This window comes from Aedes albopictus, chromosome 2 (assembly GCF_035046485.1).
Source record: "Aedes albopictus strain Foshan chromosome 2, AalbF5, whole genome shotgun sequence".
Classification (NCBI taxonomy): domain Eukaryota; kingdom Metazoa; phylum Arthropoda; class Insecta; order Diptera; family Culicidae; genus Aedes; species Aedes albopictus.
In genome coordinates this window covers 19,718,752-19,738,104 of record NC_085137.1, presented here as the reverse complement: position 1 = coordinate 19,738,104, position 19,353 = coordinate 19,718,752, and the positions used below count along the sequence as shown (strand labels likewise).

Sequence of the window (19,353 nt, the reverse complement as noted above, 5' to 3'; positions counted from 1 at the left end):
TCCACTCTACAATTCGTTCTTTGACACAAAACTTCTACCTCTAATCGTTTTCTTGCAATGTTGATTTAAATGTGCGGCACAGTGCGCAAAAAAGTGCTTACCATGACGATTGCAAATTTATGATCTGAAATGCGTCGTTTAAATCGAAATTGTAAGAAAACGATAAGAGATAGAAGTTTAATGTCAAAGAACGAATTGTAGAGTGGAACAGGGGCCACAACTATGCCAAAGGAAGAATTTTAAATTATTACGCATTTTTCAAAGATAATTGACAAAAACAAATTGAAACACACTACTTTTGAGCTTTTTGCTCTAGAAAACTTAGTTATTTAACTGAACCAATCGGTTCAAAGATGCCATTTGATAGAAAATTCAATAATCTTTCGAATAAGGTTAAAAAAAACTGCGAAAAGTTTGATCATTTTCAAGCTATAGCCAGTTGAGGCAATAAGAGTCAAAAACATGGGGAGTTCAATAACTACGTAACGGTTGAGATTTGACCATATGCTTAGAACAATTTTTTCACCATTTATGGTCCTCTATCACCCTTGAAAAAGTTTGCACTCAGGAACCTAACACCCTGTATTTTTAAAATTTTCAGATGTAATTTCAAATTTACGCCTATATTTTCTAATATAATGTTTTAAATATAATATTGCATATTGTCAATGGAACAGTAACAAATTGATGAATGATTTAGAATTCTCTAAATTGAACATTTATCATACGCTACATTCTCCTCATGCGATTCAAAAATTTTCTGGTTGTGTTGATAATTTATAAGGCTTCTCTATACTCCTGACAAACAGTCTCTATCTCGAAACATAGGTAAAAATTACCATCGAGAACGCATGGACAAAACACCGGTCATCAGTCGTGTTTGTAAACCGTTTTCTTATAGTGATTATTGCTTCCACCAATCAGTGATGATAAGGGATTATATGTCGAGAAGCCTTACTTGTACTGTGATCACTTGAAAATTGTTGTTTTCAGTTAGTGTTAGGCGGTCAGTCTTCAAGGTTAGATGCCACTTGGAATCAATACTGTGGTTCGACGATGATTCCAAATACTGAACAACTAAATCTATGGGAGAAAGAATATTCTCCCAGTGAATGGAGTAAACGGTTTCCCACAGCAGACGAAGTTATAAATTACCATGTGAAATTTGTTACCGATGGTATAGTGAACAATGTGCAACGTTGCACATCGACGGGCGATATTGATTGATCATTTTATTTTAGTGAGCGACAAAAACCGGAAAGAACTCAACTGCGAACTGGATGTGGAATATGGTAGCGATGAAAGTGAGAAATTTGATATTTATGGTGATGATCTACCCGAAGATGCCCCATTGTTCGTCTACGTACACGGAGGCTACTGGCAAATGTTATCCAAAAAAGATTCCGCCTATTGTGCTAAGCCACTGGTTCAAAAAGGATACAGAGTGATCATCCTGGACTATACACTCTGTCCGAAACTTACTCTAGAAGTGTTGGTGAAACAAATTAAGCGCGCTGGTGAATATATTCTCAACTACGCCGAGGAAAATCATGTCGAGTAGTGTAATTGGAATTTTACTGCCAGACATAAAGTGCTTATCAACTCACTATTTTTCAGACACGTTTCATTCGCAGGGCATTCTGCTGGTGCACACTTGTTAGCGGCAATGCTTGACCGTAGCTTTATTGCCACCGTGGGAGACGAAAAACGACTCATTAAGCATGTCTATCTGATATCTGGTGTGTTCCGTTTGGACGAGCTGCGTTTCACCAAAGCAGTGAACGAAAACAATCTACTGGCCTTGAATGACAAAAACGTTGCGAATCTATCGCCTCTCAGTTGTGATTATCGGCATCTGTCCGACTGTGAAATGAACTTTCACGTGTATGTAGCGGAGAATGATAGCACAGTGTTCAAACGAATGTCCGACGACATGCACAAACATTTGCAAAACGCTGGAGTTGCCACTTCAATGCAAGTTTTATCAGATCTTGACCACTTTGATATTGTGGAGAAGCTGGCAGAGAAAAGCTACTCAATCACTAGCGAAATACTGAAAAACTTCAAATCGTGAACCATTAATAAGCTTTCAATAAAAATACGAGTACCACAACATTATATTGGTGAAATTGAAGGAAAATTGTCATATCATTCAATCATAATATGGAAATAATGAAAAAATATTCGAAGGCACACGGTGAATGGCGCCTTGGCGGTATTTAAGGTGAAACATCAAGAATTCCCTTTGCAATTTTGCATACAAACTTTAGAGGCACAAATCTGACGAAAGAAACATCAAACTAAGCCGCACTTGTTAATCCTGGCTTCGCTCACTTGCAAAAAGAGGCTGCTTTTCCAAATCGAGCGCATTTGTTTACGAATTTTCAAGATTGGTGCTCTTGAAAACGCGATTAGAGAACCAAGTCGGCCATTGTGGCAGCCATGTTTGTGTTCTTTGAAGTTTCTCCTTAAGCCACCTTAGAAATTACAGTTCAGTATTTACAGTATTGTTCCGATTTTATCACGCCCCTTTTCAAAACTGCTTTTAAATATTCTATAAAATCTATCCGCATTATAAATATTTTTAACGTCGTAAAACGCGCCTTCAACATTCATCTTGAAGAAGAGGGGAAGCACTTGCTCTCAAATATAACAGCAAAATAATGAAAAATGAAGAACTGACACGCGGAGGGCGTGATAAAATCGGAACAATACTGTATTTTATGCAAAATCAATAAGTACACCGGACGACTGAACAATACCAAAAATTTCCATTAGTTTCATCCCACAATTCATCTAAACTCTAAGCAATTATTTTTAAACTTTTTTGCTGAAAGTTTATCAAAAAAGAAATTGGAAATTCTATAAGAGAATCTTTCAGAACTTTTATTTCCAGATTTTTACCCTTCTTACACCCATAAGAAGGGTATAAATATCGCTCGAAAAACCGACTTTCGATCCGAGGCCCGGAGGGCGGAGTCTCATATACCAATGAACTCAGCTCGACCAACTGAGCAAATGTCTGTATGTGTGTGTGTATGTGTGTATGTGTGTGTGTGTGTGTATGTGCGTTACAAAAAAAAAGTCACGCACGTTTCTCAGCCATCTGTCAACCGATTTGAGTTCTCTTGGAAGCAAATGAAAGCAACTACATCCTAGTAGAACGCTATTGAATTTTTTTTCGATTGGACGTTTGGTTACCGAGATATCTCTCGAAGAGTACTTGTGAGTCATACATCTAGACTTTTTAATATTTTTTACCAAATGTATCATAATAAATATTTCGGCCGTTAGTCAACCGATTTGGGTTCTGTTGGCATAAAATGAAAGCTACAGCATCCTAGTAGATCGCCCAGAAATTTTATTTCGATTGGACATTTGGTTACAGAGATATCTTTCGAAGAGTACTTAGGATTTATACAACTAAACCTTTTGAGATTTTTTACCAAGTGTATCATAATAAATATCTTAGCCGTCTGTCAACCGATTTCGGTTCTCCTTTCACCAAATGAAAGCTACAACATTCTAGTAGAACCCTATACAATTTCATTAGGATTGGACATTTGGTTACCGAGATATCTTTCAAAGAGTACTTGGGAGTAATACAGGTTAACTTTTTGGGAGATTTTTGACCAAGGGTACCATAATAAATATCTCAGCCGTCTGTCAACCGATTTGGGTTCTCTAAGCACCAAATGAAAGCTACAATATCCTTGTAAAAGGCCCTCAAATTTTATTTCGATTTGACATTTGATTACTGAGATATCTTACGAAAAATATTTCAATAAATTCTTTTTTTTTTTTTTAATAATTTGAATAATTCTTTTTTTTTTAAATAATGCTGACCTCATACAAAGTGTATTAGCAGGTTATTGTTTTCAACAAAATTATAAATAACAAATTACAAATACACAGGCATTCTATGAAAACTAACAATATGTTAAATGAAAGCTTTGAATTTATATATTGTGGGAAAAATGCAAGAATCGGACAGCCAAAATAATTAGCTAATGCCAAAACTGATTAATTTAGTAGATATATAATTTTTGTCTTTTCTACACCATGACCATGAATACCAAGTACTTCGGAGCTAATTTAATCGACTGATTAAGAGATATTAGACAAAGTGTATCTCGCTGATTTTCTTACCCATTTGTTAATCGATTCAAGATCTTTTGGCAGTTAACAAAAGATACAATATTCCAGAATATGTAAGCTATTTTTTAAACATTCCATACAAGATTCTAGGAGGTATCTGGCATTTCTGGTAGTTTAGTCCATGGTCCATGATGCTTTTTGGAAACCATTCCACTAGATGCCAAATTCACAATATTTTCTAGAACTTTTAGTCTATTAGACAAAATAAATATGTTAAATACAAATAATACAACAATAATTTTAATAAGTGTAAGAAGGGTTCTGTTCACCATTGGTGGATTAAATCGGGTTTTTATTCTAGAGTTCACAAGGCTTTGAGAGAGATATGAGTGACGAAGGGGAGATTTTTTTGATCTGTATTAACGAGATTTTTAGCCTTAGGCTAGTTCATTATTGAAAAAATCCCACGCGAAACATTTTTGATAATATATTTCAATCAAAAATAGCTGAAGTATTTAAGTGTCTGCTCCAATTAGAATACTTGGAATACAGTTCAATGGCAAGTTCATACCCAATTTTCAACCCTCTACTTCCCATGGCTGTTCTGGAGCACCATCGATTTTCGACGAACTTGGGACAAAGGGAAATAGATGAATATGAAGCAATTTTTTTTTAAATATCAGTGTAACCCCTTAGGGTCACTCAAATAGTAACTATTTGTTTCAAAAATGGAACTATTGAAATACAATAAAAACCTGTTGCTTTAATTTTTTACATTGATTTGGAAAAAAATAGCCAATTCGCAATAATTTTTGTTCGAGCAAATTTTTGGAAAAACAGCTTTTTTGGTATAGAAATAGTCGTTCAAAGTCGTGGGAAGGAAAGGGTTAAAGGAGAAAAGTGAACTCGACTAGTGAGTCGACTAGCTGAAAGAATATCCATATCAATAGAATCATCACCAGGAGGGTGCATCAGACTTTCCACTGTATAACAAATTAAGCAATGCCCAATTAGAATGCATGCACCTTGTAGGAAAACAATTTAGAGCCGCCGAGGTAGATAATCATGGTTTATGTGCAATTTTCCACATTACGCAAAGCAGCTTAGCTTAGGGCGCTGGAGACAGACACGAATGGCACTGTACTCCCGTGCCTAGTAGATCCGATTTTGATAATCTCTGCTCCGCGGAAATGCGCCAGTGTCGTCAAATATGAATGCGTTGCTTGGTGAAACGACTAGTAACAGTTGTGCTTTCTCGGAGAGTGAATCTACCTAGATCATGACGACGGACAGAACTGTAAGCATTACTTATATAAATTTGAAGAAGCAAAACCAATCACCGAATGAGATCTTTTCACAGCAATATTTCGAAATCAACATTCCCGTGCCGTTTGGAATCATCGCTGGAAAATGGTACGGTCCGAAAGATGTTCGGCCGATTTTGTTCATTCACGGATTCAACGACAATTGCGGCACTTTCGACCGTTTAATTCCATTACTGCCATCGCGAGGTAGTTACCTAGCTATTGATCTGCCAGGGTGTGGCCTATCATCGAGATCACCCAACGGAATGATGTACCATGTGACTGACTTAGCTCTGATCATACTCCGGATTATGAAAACTTACCAGTGGCCAAAAGTATCATTGGTTGGCCATTCTATGGGAGCTATGGCTTGCTATTGTTTCTTAGGATTCTTCCCAGCCAAAGTGGATTTATTCATTGCTTTGGATTCACTGCAACTTTTCCATTTCGAGCAGATTCTGGACCAGCAAGCCTATTTTTTCACTCGATCAATGCAAGCGGATGAGGACAATGTGAACAACGTTTCGGCAAGTGAATACAGCTACGAACAGTTGGTCGAAAAAGTGCATAACCTGCCGTCCTGTACCATTCCGAAAGAACTTTGTCACTGCATCCTTCGGAGGAATATCAGCAAATCGAAGACGTTACCCGAGAGTTACCGCTTCCACTATGATAGCAGAACGAAATATCCATACATTATGGGTTGGTCGAGGGAAGCAAGCGCAATGACTGCAAAGCGAATTAAGTGTCCTGTGTTAATAATTAGAGCCAACGATTCGCTGTTCTATGGCGACGAAGAAGAGTTTCTGAGTTTGGTGGAAACATTGAAGCAGAACAATACGCATACGAAGCTGGTACATACGCCGGGACGGCATTACCTGCATTTAATAGAGGCCGAGCGGATTGCAGCTGAAATTGAAGTGTTTCTAGATGAAATTGATTATTGCAAAAACGTAGTTCAGAGTAAAATATGATACTAGAATAAGGCTAGTGTGAAAAAATCAATAGTTCCGTGCAGTGTTCTCTCATGATTTCATCGCGAGAAAATGTCAAAATACGAAGTTGAACATCGTTGAAATAGGGGACAATGTGTATTTTCGGCAGTTTTGTTCTCTTTATCATGGGGGTTTTTATAAAACTTGTGAAACCCAGAGTTAATCTCAAATCCTTCCCAATTTCAATAATACCCAAAGTCACTTTATAATCACATTTTGGGTAGAAAAGTTTAATAACTTAACCCTAGTGTAAAAATGTATAGAAGGTGAAATTATTCGTTTAATTCATGGCCTTCATGAATTAAACGAATACATCGAATACGTGAAACATTTGCCAAACGACCAGAAGTCAGTGTTGGGGATACTCACTTGCAAAAAGTTATACTCACTTGCTACTATCTCAGTTCAAAAGCATGCTATCAAAACACGGCGTTTGAAGCACTTTCACATTGTAGTTTTATCTGATAGTATACCGAATAAAGGAAAGGTCTCACACGCATATCAAAGTCGTAAAAGAGATGTGATGGCGACTCACATTCATCGCGTGCTCACAGCTCTCACGCGACTTCGGCATGTCCTTAATGTCTTTTTCCTTAATACTTCGTGTTTTGATAGCATGCTTCTGAGATAGTAGCAAGTGAGTTCACAACACTGCCTGAAGTTGATCGGATTAATTGATGATTCACACCAACATACCATTTTCCTTTTTCCGAATTTCCTCATTATTCTCTCATTTTTCGAGTTCGGGAAAATGTTCCAAATAAGAATACCGTACTTTATCGTATTATACAATTAAAGCACAATTTCGTCTTAAATTTTAGGACCCTTTTCGATCTTATTGGATAGAATACTATTAATTTTTAGCCATTTTTTTTATATCAAGTATTCTGGTTTACCAGAGGTTGTACAGACTGAATAAGCCCTAACATTATACAGCGGACAACACACATAACACCCAGTGGCCCAGTGCAGAAACTTTGCGTTTGACGAAAAGTTTTCCCATACTAGAGCGGGAATCGAACCCACACTCCAAGGCTTACGAAACGCCTAGATGACTGACCAAGGATGTTTTCGATCACCTGGCAATCATTTGACTCATTTGTCTAGAACTCAGTTCAGAAGCATAATATCAAAATGTGATGTTCGGCAAACTTATAGATTAGTGTTTTTCCTACAATTATCATCAAAGACGCCATACTCTAACTCTCATATACGGCTTGAGAGCGCTAGTATCACCTACTCATACTAAACGATCGAAAAATCCGATCGTTTGGTAACAGTAGGTTGTACTAACACTTTAACGCCGTAAATATTGGAGTTAGAATATAGCGTCCTTGGTGATAATTATAGGAAATACACTAACCTACAAGTTTGCCGAACACCACATTTTAATATTAGACTTCTGAACTGGGCAAATGAGTCAATCGATTGCCAGATGATCGAAAACATCCGACGCCTCTAGCCGCACGGCCACGAAGCCCGCATAATGAACCCTATCCAACTTAAAAGGTTTCATCATTTTCATTTCTTTCACTTCTGTAACTGAATAGAAAAATGCAAAATTAGCTTTTTTTTTCAGATATTACCTCAGAAATATTTGCTGGAATTATGTATCGCTAAAAATGATGATGTAGATTTCCTACTGAGATTGCTGCCGGGAATCTCCCTGGGATTTCTATGATCTCTTAGGGTTTCTCCAAGAATTCTTCTTGAAAACCCTTTAGAAAAATTTCTGCTTATATTCCTCGAATTGCCCCGAGACTATTTACAAGAATCATTCCAGGGATTTCTATAAAGATTCCATCGGGCATTTTCCGAAAAAAAAAGATTACATCGGAAATTTTCCTAAGAATGTTTCTAGGTATCCCTCTTGTGATACCTTCAGAATGTTTTCTTTGTATTCCTTCAAGAGCTCTCCTGCTGGGATTTCTCCAGTAATTCTTGTTGCTATTCCTGCAGGACTTTTTTCAGAAATTTCTGCCGGAACTCCTCTACTGCCCTCACTTACATAACAGTCCCATATGAAAAGGAAACCCAGCAAAGTTGAGACTGTTATACGAGTGGAAGTAGTATACTGCCGTGAATCGCATATCAGTCCCATCTTTGGTGGATTTCCTATGCAAATGGGACAGATATGCGATTCACGGCAGAATAGGTATGTAATCCAGAAATTCATGTGATGTCAGGATTTGTCCAATAATTCCTCCTAGAATTAAAAAAGACACTACACCGTCGTCAGCCTATACAGAATTACTCCGTGGGAACCACCAAATATACTACGAAGAAATGTCCCTGTAGTGTCGCGCATAAAAGATAACTGTGCGATATTGCTTCTAAGTACCATATCTAGACTAGTCACCTCTAATAACATGTTATTCAAGCTTCGCCATCGAAAACACCGTTAAGATAATATGTTTTTGTTTTGACGACGATTTTGTTTATGGTGATACTTTGAAAAACATGTTAGTTATTTGGGTTTATAGCTGCACATGAATAGTTACATATTTCACAGATAAACAGAGATCTTACTCTACTCGAGTACTCACTTCTTATCGTTCATCTCTTTGAAATAATTGGTTAATTAAAATTTTCTGTAATTTGTCAATAGCTCGCTCAAGGTGCTTCACTTCTTTTTGACATTTGCACAATACCGCCACATAATGAACGTTTGCCGAAACACAACATGATTAGTTTTAGACAATCATATCACAGACAAACAGACGTAACACTTCGAACATTTTCCGAATCAAATCATAGTCACGGAAACATGTTTGCCCAATGCTAAAAGGACTGAGTATGGCCGACCATTAACTAGGTGGCGGTAGTGGGCAAACGTCAAACTCGAGTAAAAACGATGCGAGCGCCACGGGTGGTCAGTTGACCAACTATCAAATTTTCAAATAGACCGTTAAATCGGTGTACGACGCAAAACATCAGAGTGTTACGTCTGTTTGTCTGTGATCATATTTTTGTGATGATGATTTGAACCGCAAATTGTTGTGAGTCATTCGTCTGATTGTCTGTGTTTTTTTTAACTTGCACCCTAGTTACTATATATTTGTTGGAAGTTAAACAAGAATAGGAACCAGCTGATTATAGGCAGCAGTGCTGAAAATTTCATTTCGTCACCTCTAAATTCAACCTCCTACAGCTCATTTTAGAAGCTGAACCTGAGAATATGATATATGGAAAACTTATGTGACTAGACCAGTTCTGCAAGAAAGTCACGGGAAAACTGCTATTTTTTGAATATTTAAGGTAAATGTCACGGACTACCTTTGAAATATGCCAAATGATATTCACCGTGAATATCATTGGCATTTTTCACAGGTAGTCCGTGACATTTACCTTAAATATTCGAAAAATAGCAGTTTTTCCGTGACTTTCTTGCAGAACTGGTCTAGCCGCACAAGTTTTCCATCAACCATATTCTCAGGTTTTGCTTCTAAAATGAGCTGTAGGTGATTGAATTTAGATATGACGAAATGAATTTTTCAGCACTGATAGGCAGAGTTATTGTTAAATTATCTATTTCAACGTGAAGTTTAGAATGAGTGTAATCAGTTTTGTACCTATTAATTCCGCCCTGTTATACTTATCCTTTGAAAGATACGCGTATTTCTAATACTATTACTTGTAATCTCCCTCAGTGTCAGTTATTACAGGTAAGTTTAGAATAAGTTCAGAAACGACGCAAAGAATTAAAAAAATGTATAGCAAACAGAATCATAGACAAACAAGAACACCGTAAAACAAAATAAAATAAGATAGCTAAAAGTTTCAATCAAAGAGATTTTTATTTACTGTGACTTTCCCTGACTGAGTCGCTTTTCCAATGCTTGCACAAAAATTTCGAAATTATCGGCACAACCTTCTCCGGTTCAGTCAGGTGCATGTGGTGTGTGCTGTCCACGAAATGTAACTCAAAGAGCGGATTGTTAGCCTGTACCAGTTCGACAAATTCGTTGAAATACTTCTTGTCCTCGTAGTACGAGGAATGCTTCGCTTTGAGAAACAGATAGGGCATTGTCATCCTCTTGCCTAGCTCCAGATTCACGTCCTGACCCCAACCAACTCCAACACTGTACTTGAGCCGACTGTCCCGGGTGAAGTAGAATTTATCCGGATGAACTGCTGATTTTTGTATATTACGGTTCAGAAGATATGGGGCTGCTTCCTTAGATACGGATTTGTGTGATCCCAAATGGAGCCGATTGACCAGTTCTTCGTATGGGTAGCTCGGTGGTTCGGATTTTTCACGATTCCGCATATCCGCCATTAACATTTGCGGTATTCGCTTCTGTAAACGTGGTCCAAGCTTGGCCGGATCGGAAATGTGCGGTTTTAGAGCATCCAGCCCAATGTTGAACTCTACCATATCCGGAAAGACTGACGAGAAAATAAAGCTAACGAGTGATCCCATCGAGTGCGACATGAACGAAATCTTCTTCCATTGATAGTGTTGCATAACCATTTTGAGCGTGTAAATACTATCCAGTGTGTGGTAGGTCATCCCGTCGGGAATTCGAGACGACAATCCATGTCCGGGGAAATCCAAGGCTAAGAAGCTCATGTGATGAGGTAAGAGCGGTATAAGTCTGTCGAATGTTCCGGCATTGTCTTGCCAGCCATGCAGCGAAACAATGGGACGAACATCCTTCGGTCCCCACCATTTTCCCGCGATTTCACCATACGGAACCGGTACACGAACCTCCTCGACCTGTGCGTAGAAAGCAACGATATATTATTATCGCATTGGACTTTGGACGCATGACCTAGAAACCGTGGTGGTGTGACGTATATCATCGATGCATACTTACGAACCTCTCGTTTATCTATGATGCGTGATTCGTCACTGATTTTGTTATTGTGGGCAAATCGCTGACTAATGATTGCTCCAGCTGATGACGGAGGAACCCTAAGAATTCGACCGAGGACACTTGGCAGAAGAGTTGTAGCTTTCGTCATTTTATACTACGAGAGACAAATAGTGTGAAACCAATGAACGTTCACTATAAAAGGAACTTACCTATTACGAGTCGGAATCTGCAGACGGAAGTTGTTCCTTATCTTTCTTATCACCAATAAATTTTAATTATCATGTGCAAGCAGTTTCAAACACTTGTGTGATATGAGTGCATGGCATGAAAGAACGAATTAGGCAATTATGTTCATATACTTCAGTGCAGACTTTCACATTAACGAAATTGTTCAAGAGTCGAGATATCGATGATCTTCGCTCGGCGCTAATACTCGCGAAACTGCCATGAGCTGAAAGAGCACCTCTTTTGACAGCTGATCTAGGCGGCTTCAACACAATCGTAGCAAGCACGTGAATTTCTGATGAGAGATTCATGCGATAAACCTAGGCTAGTATGCACCTTTGAAATAATTCACAAGACAGACTTGAATCAGGGTCAACATTCTTCTGTGACTGAATTTTATAATTAATTCTAAAACTCTAGCAATAATTAAAACATAATACTCCCGCAAAGATTGTTAGAACCCAACGACTTCGAGCAGTGTAGAACCTTTTATTTTGCATCCGTCTACCTTTCGCGCCAAACTAATAGAGGCCCCTGTAGCTAAAGGCCATGCGAAAAGCAGCATGGTATGTCAAAGAAGTGTGTGTACTATAAAATGAACTTCACACATGTTACTGATTTATACATATTTTGTTGTAGTGTACACTCATAAATGTTGTTGATAACATCTGATAACTAAATGCTATTGAAGAATAGTTCATGAAATATGCACTGTTTTGCCAAGGATATCGACCATATACCTAAAATTTAAATGCCTTATTGGAAGACATGATCCAAGCCCAGGGGGTAATGTTTAAGGTCGAAGTCATAGATCTTTGGAAGTTTTTGCTGTTTCTTAGACAAACGTGATTCTCTCTATCATTTAAATTAATTCAACTATACTTATCTATCCTTAGAAATCTAATAAATTCGACAAAAATAAATATTTTGCTCGGTTTTTTGAAGTCCTAAATGTATTGTCATAACTATGAGACTATGAGATGTGCAATTTGTTGATCGTTAATCGATTGCCGTCAGGTATTACATAAAGGTTTTATTATGTTTTTAAACTTGTAAGTAACATTCCCTAAAATAAGATGAAAAAAAACACTCCTTGTTGACGAGTGAGGGCAACCGAGTCAGTTTGTTCTCATAGAATAATCAATCTTTATTCACATATTGAATAGATGCTTTGCCCTAGGCTCTCAACTACTCTGAGAACTCGGATCAGCTGGTTCGGTCATTATACGGAGTATGGTTAGCCATAACAAAGCTGAGGTTAGCTGAGACAACTTTTTGAAGACTACTAGCATTAAATCTGTAAACTTCTACACTTCTGCAGTGACGGATGCTAGTTCATTCTGACTGGCAATCGTCATGCTTCAGTATGAAATCAAGAGCAGAGTATACAGGAGCCCATATCCGTCCCTACTGCTAGGATAAGGTTCAACAGATTGGGGTACAATAATTACACATCATACGCGGATAATGAGCAACAACAGCAGCAATACGGCCAAGTCAGAGACTGACCTTTGTACACCAGATCTCCATCCTATGATTAGATACATCGAGCTCCATGATAGGAAGAATAATGTAAGTCGAATCCCGTTCGTAAGGTGTTTGATCAATGATTGTTGTTATCCTCCCAAATCCAATAGGTAACCGAAGTGGAAATCCCTATTCCTTATGGCAAAATTGCTGGCAAATGGTTTGGACCAAAGAACGTACAACCAATTCTATGCCTGCACGGATGGTTAGACAACTGTGGAACCTTTGATCGGCTCATTCCTTTACTGCCATCAGATGTAAGCTTTCTGGCAATTGATTTACCCGGTCATGGACATTCGTCATGGATTCCCGATGGTATGGCCTATCACCAGCTGGATTACGTTGTTCTGATACTGCAAATCATGAAGGAGTACAAATGGGACAAAGTGGCCATAATGGCTCATTCCATGGGAGCCATCATCGGGTTCATGTTCACAGCATTATTCCCGGAAAAAGTTGAGTTTCTCATAGGCATAGATGCTCTGAAACCGCACAGTTACTACCCGGGAAAATTCCTCCTGCTTGCTGCCCCATTGCTAACGAAGTTCATCGAAGCCGACCAGAGGAATCGTGAAAAGACGGAACCACCCTCGTACACCTACGAAGAGATGCTGGAGAAAATGTATGACGCAACATTTGAGTCTGTGACCAAAGAAACGGCACCCTTTTTGCTGCAGAGGAACATTAAGCCGTCCAAGAAATTTCCCGGAAAATACTACTTCGATCGCGACAATAAGGTCAAGTACAACAACATTCCCGGTTGGTCGGATGAGGTGAACTGGGATTTGGGCAAGCGAGTGAAGGTTCCACAGTTGACGATCAAAGCACAAGATTCGCCCTACCCAGGTTCCTGGCAGGGTTTCAAACCGATGGTTGAAGTGCTGAAAGAACACAATCCACTGTTTCAGTTGGAATTTGTGAAAGCTTCACATCATGTGCACTTAACCGACCCGGAGCTCATCGCCCCCATAATAACGGAATTTCTGCGAAAATATTGGGTAAAACGACTCGATAGCTTAGTTAGTAAACTATGATTGAAGAATAGAGTAGCTTGTTTGAGGGATATGATAATTCTTAGGAAATAAATACATATAATCTCGGGTGATTGATTGGGAAGTAACAGCATATGTTATTGTAAATGAGAACAGGAACGCACTAAAATAAATCAAAAATTGATATAAAATGTGCTTTAATTCTTTATTGTGAATGGATTTGTCGACATCAATATCACAAATATGTTCATTTTCTCCGATTAAACAAGCGCGGTAATAAAATAAAATAAAATAAAAAACTAAAATAAAATAAAACAAAAATATGTTGACTCAATACAACAGCCTTATAACAGTCCTAATCAAAAAATTAATCACTTATTTAGTTGGATTTGATCAGTTGTTTGATAAGAAATTGTCACAAGCTTGTTGTATTGAATCACAATATATTACAAAAAACAACATTAAGAAAATGGGTATCCGTGATTGCAGAATTTAAATTCTTGTAGCGAGAAATCGCTCAGGGATAAAATACGATTTCTTAATAGAACAAAAACACTTCAGCCACGTTATTAAAAATAAATATAATAATTAATCTTTTAACTGTTAAAATTTGTTACAGCTCTCAGACTATAAAAGTGAAATTCATCAAAAATTTTTTGTATGACCAGAATGTATTGTCAAAGTAAGAATAGGCATTCATTTTTTCACTTATCGAATGAATTTGCGATAATGCGAAATGAAGCAGTGTTGGTGTGATCATACCTACCGAATCTAAAAAAAGCAAACAGAACCAACACATTTTGTTTTAAGCTATCTATCTCAAGTGTGTTTATTGCGTTTATTGCTGATAAAACCGATAAGCCTTATGTGCAGTTTTGTTAACTCATTTAGTAATACTTCGGACAGCGTCGATGTCAAAGGTTATAATGAGTGGACAGTCTACTTCATCGTTGATCAATCTAGTGGAGCAGCACAATCGCGATCATGGGGTAAGACTACAAAACAAACAAGTCCTAATGTTTTAATCTACCTTGTTATTCATCTCCCACCAGGTTCAAGAAGTGCGCATCTCAATTCCCTATGGTGAAATCGCCGGCAAATGGTGGGGACCTCAGAATATCCGGCCAATTTTGTGCCTCCACGGTTGGCAGGATAACGCTGGAACATTCGATACACTGATACCGCTATTGCCTAAAAATGTTAGCTTCCTTGCGATTGATTTCCCTGGACACGGCTACTCGTCTCGCATTCCTGATGGATTGTCATATCAGGGGATTAACTCCCTAAACTTACTAGTCGCTATCATGAACGAGTACGGATGGAAGAAGGTTTCGTTTTTAAGTCATTCCATGGGTGCTGTATTGCAGTACATCTTTGCGGCAGTCTTTCCCGAGAAGGTCGACCTGATGATCTCGCTAGATTCGCTCAAACCGCAGGTTTCCTCACCGGAAAACATAATCTACCGACTGACCAACTCAATTCCGCAACTTATGGTGGCAGATCTTCGCAATCAGCAAAAGTCCGAACCCCCATCGTATACATACTCGGAAATGGTAGACAAACTGCACGAAGCAACCTACAACTCCATTAGTCGAGAAACGTGTCCCTACTTACTGCATCGTAACATCAAGAAAAGCTTGAAATATCCGGAAAAATATTTCTTCACGCGTGACTCCCGACTGAAGTACTCGATGGGAATGCATTTCTCGCACGAGGTCATTCTGGACATGGCCAAACAGATTAAGATGCCATTTTTGTTCATCAAAGCCAAACAGTCGCCCTACTTCGAGGAGAAAAAGTACTACGAACAGGTCATTGGGCAGCTAAAGACGGATAATCCCTACTTCGAGCAGCACTTGGTGGAGGGCCGCCATCACGTGCACCTGTCGAATCCGGAACGTGTGGCTCCCATCGTAACGGCCTTCCTGAGCAAGTACTGGAGCAAGGACGAAGACGTCGTCAGCAAACTGTGATTTCGGAGGGCGTACAAGGCGGTTTTTAATGTTTTGAGGGATGATCAATAATTTTTAGTTATTCAAGTTAGTGTTTCAAAATTAAATGTGATTGGAACTTGGGGTAGGATGGGTAAGTAAACAAAATTTTAAGCAAAGAAATTTATAATATGTCAGAGTCGGTGCAATACAATAAAATATCGTTTTAAAATTCAATATGTTTTAAAACCGTGAACATTTCTATAAAGGCATTTGAATTATATGTATTTAAATAATTTAGGCATTGTCCAGTTCTGTTCTTAAAACACTTCACTTCACTAAACTATACTGAAGATATTTATATAAATGAACTCTGGGATATTCTTTGTTATAATTCTGGTGGGCCATGTTTCTTTAGCGATAGCGTGATCGCTTTAGCATAGGGTAATGATAGTTTCGCTCATTCACGTTGGTGTTCGATTGAGAACACTACAACAAACATTTTAAGTTGCGAGTGTCATTGCAATTCAAATTTCTTTTGAGTGAAATTTTGCATACTTCTTGACGTTTTCTGATGAATGATATTTAATGAAGTCTTAGTCTGCAAAATTGATTATAATTTGAAAAAAATACCTTTTGCTAAGAGATTTAATGCCAAATTCACATTCCACTACTAATGCGGGTAACTTGGTGTGGTAGGCATTATATGTTGGATCGTATAAGTATTATTATATTACTTCAAGCAGTTAAAAAAAGGCAAACGTGAATCGAAACTATACATATGAAAGGCAACTTCAGAGGTATTTTCATTATAAAACTTTTGTACTTTTTGGGCTAAAAATACTAATTGTCGATATTTTCGTCATTCGCCACCTTTTCAATCAATCTGCTGTACAACAACGTTTTGACTAGTTTTCATGGAATGGCCACTTTTTTTCAGTAGATCGATCATGGTTGAATCGCTTAACAAAGTGTGTTTTTACAAATTGAAATCAATTTTGTAAATTGTGACAGAAACCTCCGATACACCGATAAACGCCTAAAAGTATGCAATGTCCTTGCAATCTCTTGTAGACTGTTTTTTTTTCTAACTTGTTTATAAAAATTCTAAAACAACTCAATTTAATTACTAACTATTTTGTATAGAAAAAATCTACCAAAGGAGTTTGCTGACCAAAATTCGATCGGAATAGTTACAAAAAGCATCAAATGTTTAAATATGCAAATTTTGGCAGTTCCATAAAACATATTTTCCTTGATTATTATTATTGGCTCTTTATTATGGGGATTTTCAGCCCGAGGCTGGTTCATCCCCGAAGATTTCCCTTGAGAAATTCATTCAGTGATTCCATTAAGAACTCCTGAAGAACTGTCTTGTGAAATTATACAAGAGATTCTTCGAAGCATTTCTCCTAAGGTATCTCCAGGAGTTCTTTTAGGGATTGTTTCAGAAATTCTCCAGGATTTTTTTTATTCTCCGCAAGTATCTTCTGTCCAGGGATTTTGAAAATCCTAAATTTTGTCAAATTCAGGAAGATCTGCTGAAAAATCTTTGGAGAGATCTTTGAAGGAACTTCAGGAAATATTTGTGACGGAATCTCAGGAGGAACTCCAAAAAGAACCTTTGTAGGATATTTTGCTGGAATCTCTGAAGGAATTTCTTTAGGAATTTTAGGAGTAGTTTTAACAGGATTGGTTCAAAGGTAGCAGTATTTCATGAGAAAAAAAACCATGGAACAACTTTTGAATCCCTTGCTGAAACTTCTTAAGAAAACCTTAAAATACTGAAAGAGTCCCAGCACAAGGGGGAGGGGGTGTTGCCAAGCCGAAATACCCCAAAACATACCAAAAAAGACGAAAAAAGCCGCTAAAAAACTCACACCCACAAAAACACAAGTTTTGCCGGTTTCACCGTTTTTTTTTTCTTCAGGCTTTTTTTATATTTCTTATTAAAACTAGTGTCGCCACCCAACACAACAAAAGAATTTCTGAATGCAGAGATAAACCAGCAGAGAGCTAAGAAAATCTCAAATATTTTAAAGAAAATTCTGATTCCTTCACAGGGATTTTCTGAAGGAAACCTTAGAAGAATTTCTGAAGTAATCCCAGGCAAAGTTTTGGAGGGAATCTACAGAAAACTTCCTAAGCGAATTATTGCAGAAACTACTGAAAAAAAAATTAAAGGCATATCTGAAGCGAACCCTGGAGAAATGTATTAAAGATTCCCTGGAATATTTTATGAATGAATTCCTGGAGTAATTTCAGAAAGGTACCCATAGAGTATTATCGGAAGGAATCCACAGACGACTTTTAAAAGGAGACATTTCTGAAGAAAACTTTGTAGATTTTTTCATGAATCCCCAGAAGATTATCTTATGAAATCCGTTTTAGGATTATCTTTAAGAATGTCTGAACGAATTAAAAAAAACGTCAATGGATTTGCTTTAGAAACCCTTAGCGAAATTTCAGGAAGAATTTTGGACTTTTAATTTTCTGAAAGAAATTTCTGGATTTTTTTTTTTCAATGGTTTCCACGGATGATTTTTGAACGAATCTTAGGATCTGTTTTCTGAGAGAACCTTTGGAGCATTTTCTGAGGAACCTCAAGGAACTCTGGAGGAATTTCTGTAGCAAGTCATAGAGGATTTTCTTGAGAGTAGCGTCCCAAACTTCGTTTCACGACCCCGAAATCACTCGCAGACACGCTTCGCTTGATCTGCGAAAATCGTGGTGACGATAGTCTGGGGTGTCGCAAGAGCCAAGTTTGGGAAACGATAATCTAAAGGAATCCTCACAGGTATTTTACAAGGAATCCACGGCAGAAATGCTAAAGATTTCAAGGAAGGCTTTCTAAAGGAATCACTGGAAGATTTTCCGAAAAAAATCAATGGAGACATTGGTGAAGAAATTCGGTTTTCTGAGTGAATCTTTTGTACAACATCTATAGGAATCTCTCAAAGAATTTCTAAATGAATTCCCAAAGGAATTCTGATGAAATTCATGGAGAAATTTCTGAAGTAAACCTGCAAGATTTTCTAAAATAAACCTTTGAGAAATGTTAACAGGAATATCTTATGGAAATATCAAAGAAAATTTCCTTGATACTAGAAAGGAGATTTTTTTTACAAAGCAAACCATTTTGAAAAAGCTTAGGTAACTTCTTTAAGTTCATCAACTAGTTGTGTATCAGTGGTTCAAATTTGGAAAAGATCGGGACATTCTACATGAAGTTATAGAGATTCTAGAAAAAGGTATAATTATCCGATAGCCAACTTTGAGCTGTTATATCTCCGGATTCAATGAACCGAATGCAATGAAATTTTGATCATTTGTGATCAATATAATGAACTTTGAAAAACAGTTTACTTAATTTGTAATTATTTACATATAAGAAAAAAAGTTATGGCGATTTCATTTATTCTATGTTTTTTTTGCAAATTTATCTATTTTTCATATGCATC

At 37.6% G+C, this 19,353-nt stretch overlaps 5 protein-coding genes across 5 annotated transcripts; 4 read left to right on the top strand and 1 right to left on the bottom strand.

Moving 5' to 3' along the window:
- Positions 1 to 865: 865 nt before the first annotated feature.
- On the top strand, positions 866 to 2,113 carry LOC109429595 (kynurenine formamidase). The gene is made up of 3 exons (XM_019705585.3): positions 866 to 1,177; positions 1,242 to 1,557; positions 1,618 to 2,113. Exons 1-3 carry the CDS (start codon positions 1,057 to 1,059, stop codon positions 2,072 to 2,074), a joined length of 894 nt encoding a protein of 297 aa, XP_019561130.3. The 5' UTR covers positions 866 to 1,056; the 3' UTR covers positions 2,075 to 2,113.
- Positions 2,114 to 2,257: 144 nt separating this feature from the next.
- Positions 2,258 to 9,677, top strand: LOC109408549 (probable serine hydrolase). The gene is made up of 2 exons (XM_019681872.3): positions 2,258 to 5,395; positions 5,459 to 9,677. Exons 1-2 carry the CDS (start codon positions 5,378 to 5,380, stop codon positions 6,374 to 6,376), a joined length of 936 nt encoding a protein of 311 aa, XP_019537417.3. The 5' UTR covers positions 2,258 to 5,377; the 3' UTR covers positions 6,377 to 9,677.
- A 494-nt stretch (positions 9,678 to 10,171) lies between these two features.
- On the bottom strand, positions 10,172 to 11,847 carry LOC109408545 (probable serine hydrolase). Its single transcript, XM_019681868.3, has 3 exons — positions 11,427 to 11,847; positions 11,222 to 11,371; positions 10,172 to 11,117 (listed from the first exon to the last, which is right to left on the bottom strand). The coding sequence occupies exons 2-3, from the start codon at positions 11,363 to 11,365 to the stop codon at positions 10,194 to 10,196; spliced, it is 1,068 nt and encodes a 355-aa protein (XP_019537413.3). The 5' UTR covers positions 11,366 to 11,371; positions 11,427 to 11,847; the 3' UTR covers positions 10,172 to 10,193.
- A 953-nt stretch (positions 11,848 to 12,800) lies between these two features.
- On the top strand, positions 12,801 to 14,091 carry LOC109429593 (probable serine hydrolase). The gene is made up of 2 exons (XM_019705583.3): positions 12,801 to 13,014; positions 13,080 to 14,091. Exons 1-2 carry the CDS (start codon positions 12,910 to 12,912, stop codon positions 14,001 to 14,003), a joined length of 1,029 nt encoding a protein of 342 aa, XP_019561128.3. The 5' UTR covers positions 12,801 to 12,909; the 3' UTR covers positions 14,004 to 14,091.
- Positions 14,092 to 14,757: 666 nt separating this feature from the next.
- LOC115264896 (probable serine hydrolase) lies at positions 14,758 to 16,129 on the top strand. The gene is made up of 2 exons (XM_029868927.2): positions 14,758 to 14,950; positions 15,014 to 16,129. Exons 1-2 carry the CDS (start codon positions 14,873 to 14,875, stop codon positions 15,932 to 15,934), a joined length of 999 nt encoding a protein of 332 aa, XP_029724787.2. The 5' UTR covers positions 14,758 to 14,872; the 3' UTR covers positions 15,935 to 16,129.
- Positions 16,130 to 19,353: the final 3,224 nt, after the last annotated feature.

Excerpts from the sequence above, each read along its gene's own strand:
- LOC109429595 (XM_019705585.3), top strand. The coding sequence starts at position 1,057 with ATGATTCCAAATACTGAACAACTAAATCTATGGGAGAAAGAATATTCT. Across the intron at positions 1,178-1,241 it reads TGTGAAATTTGTTACCGATG|TGAGCGACAAAAACCGGAAA; the intron begins GTATAGTGAACA and ends ATTTTATTTTAG. Across the intron at positions 1,558-1,617 it reads GCCGAGGAAAATCATGTCGA|ACACGTTTCATTCGCAGGGC; the intron begins GTAGTGTAATTG and ends ACTATTTTTCAG.
- LOC109408545 (XM_019681868.3), bottom strand. The coding sequence starts at position 11,365 with ATGACGAAAGCTACAACTCTTCTGCCAAGTGTCCTCGGTCGAATTCTT. Across the intron at positions 11,118-11,221 it reads GCATCATAGATAAACGAGAG|GTCGAGGAGGTTCGTGTACC; the intron begins GTTCGTAAGTAT and ends TTCTACGCACAG.
- LOC109429593 (XM_019705583.3), top strand. The coding sequence starts at position 12,910 with ATGAGCAACAACAGCAGCAATACGGCCAAGTCAGAGACTGACCTTTGT. Across the intron at positions 13,015-13,079 it reads TCCATGATAGGAAGAATAAT|GTAACCGAAGTGGAAATCCC; the intron begins GTAAGTCGAATC and ends CAAATCCAATAG.
- LOC115264896 (XM_029868927.2), top strand. The coding sequence starts at position 14,873 with ATGTCAAAGGTTATAATGAGTGGACAGTCTACTTCATCGTTGATCAAT. Across the intron at positions 14,951-15,013 it reads AGCACAATCGCGATCATGGG|GTTCAAGAAGTGCGCATCTC; the intron begins GTAAGACTACAA and ends ATCTCCCACCAG.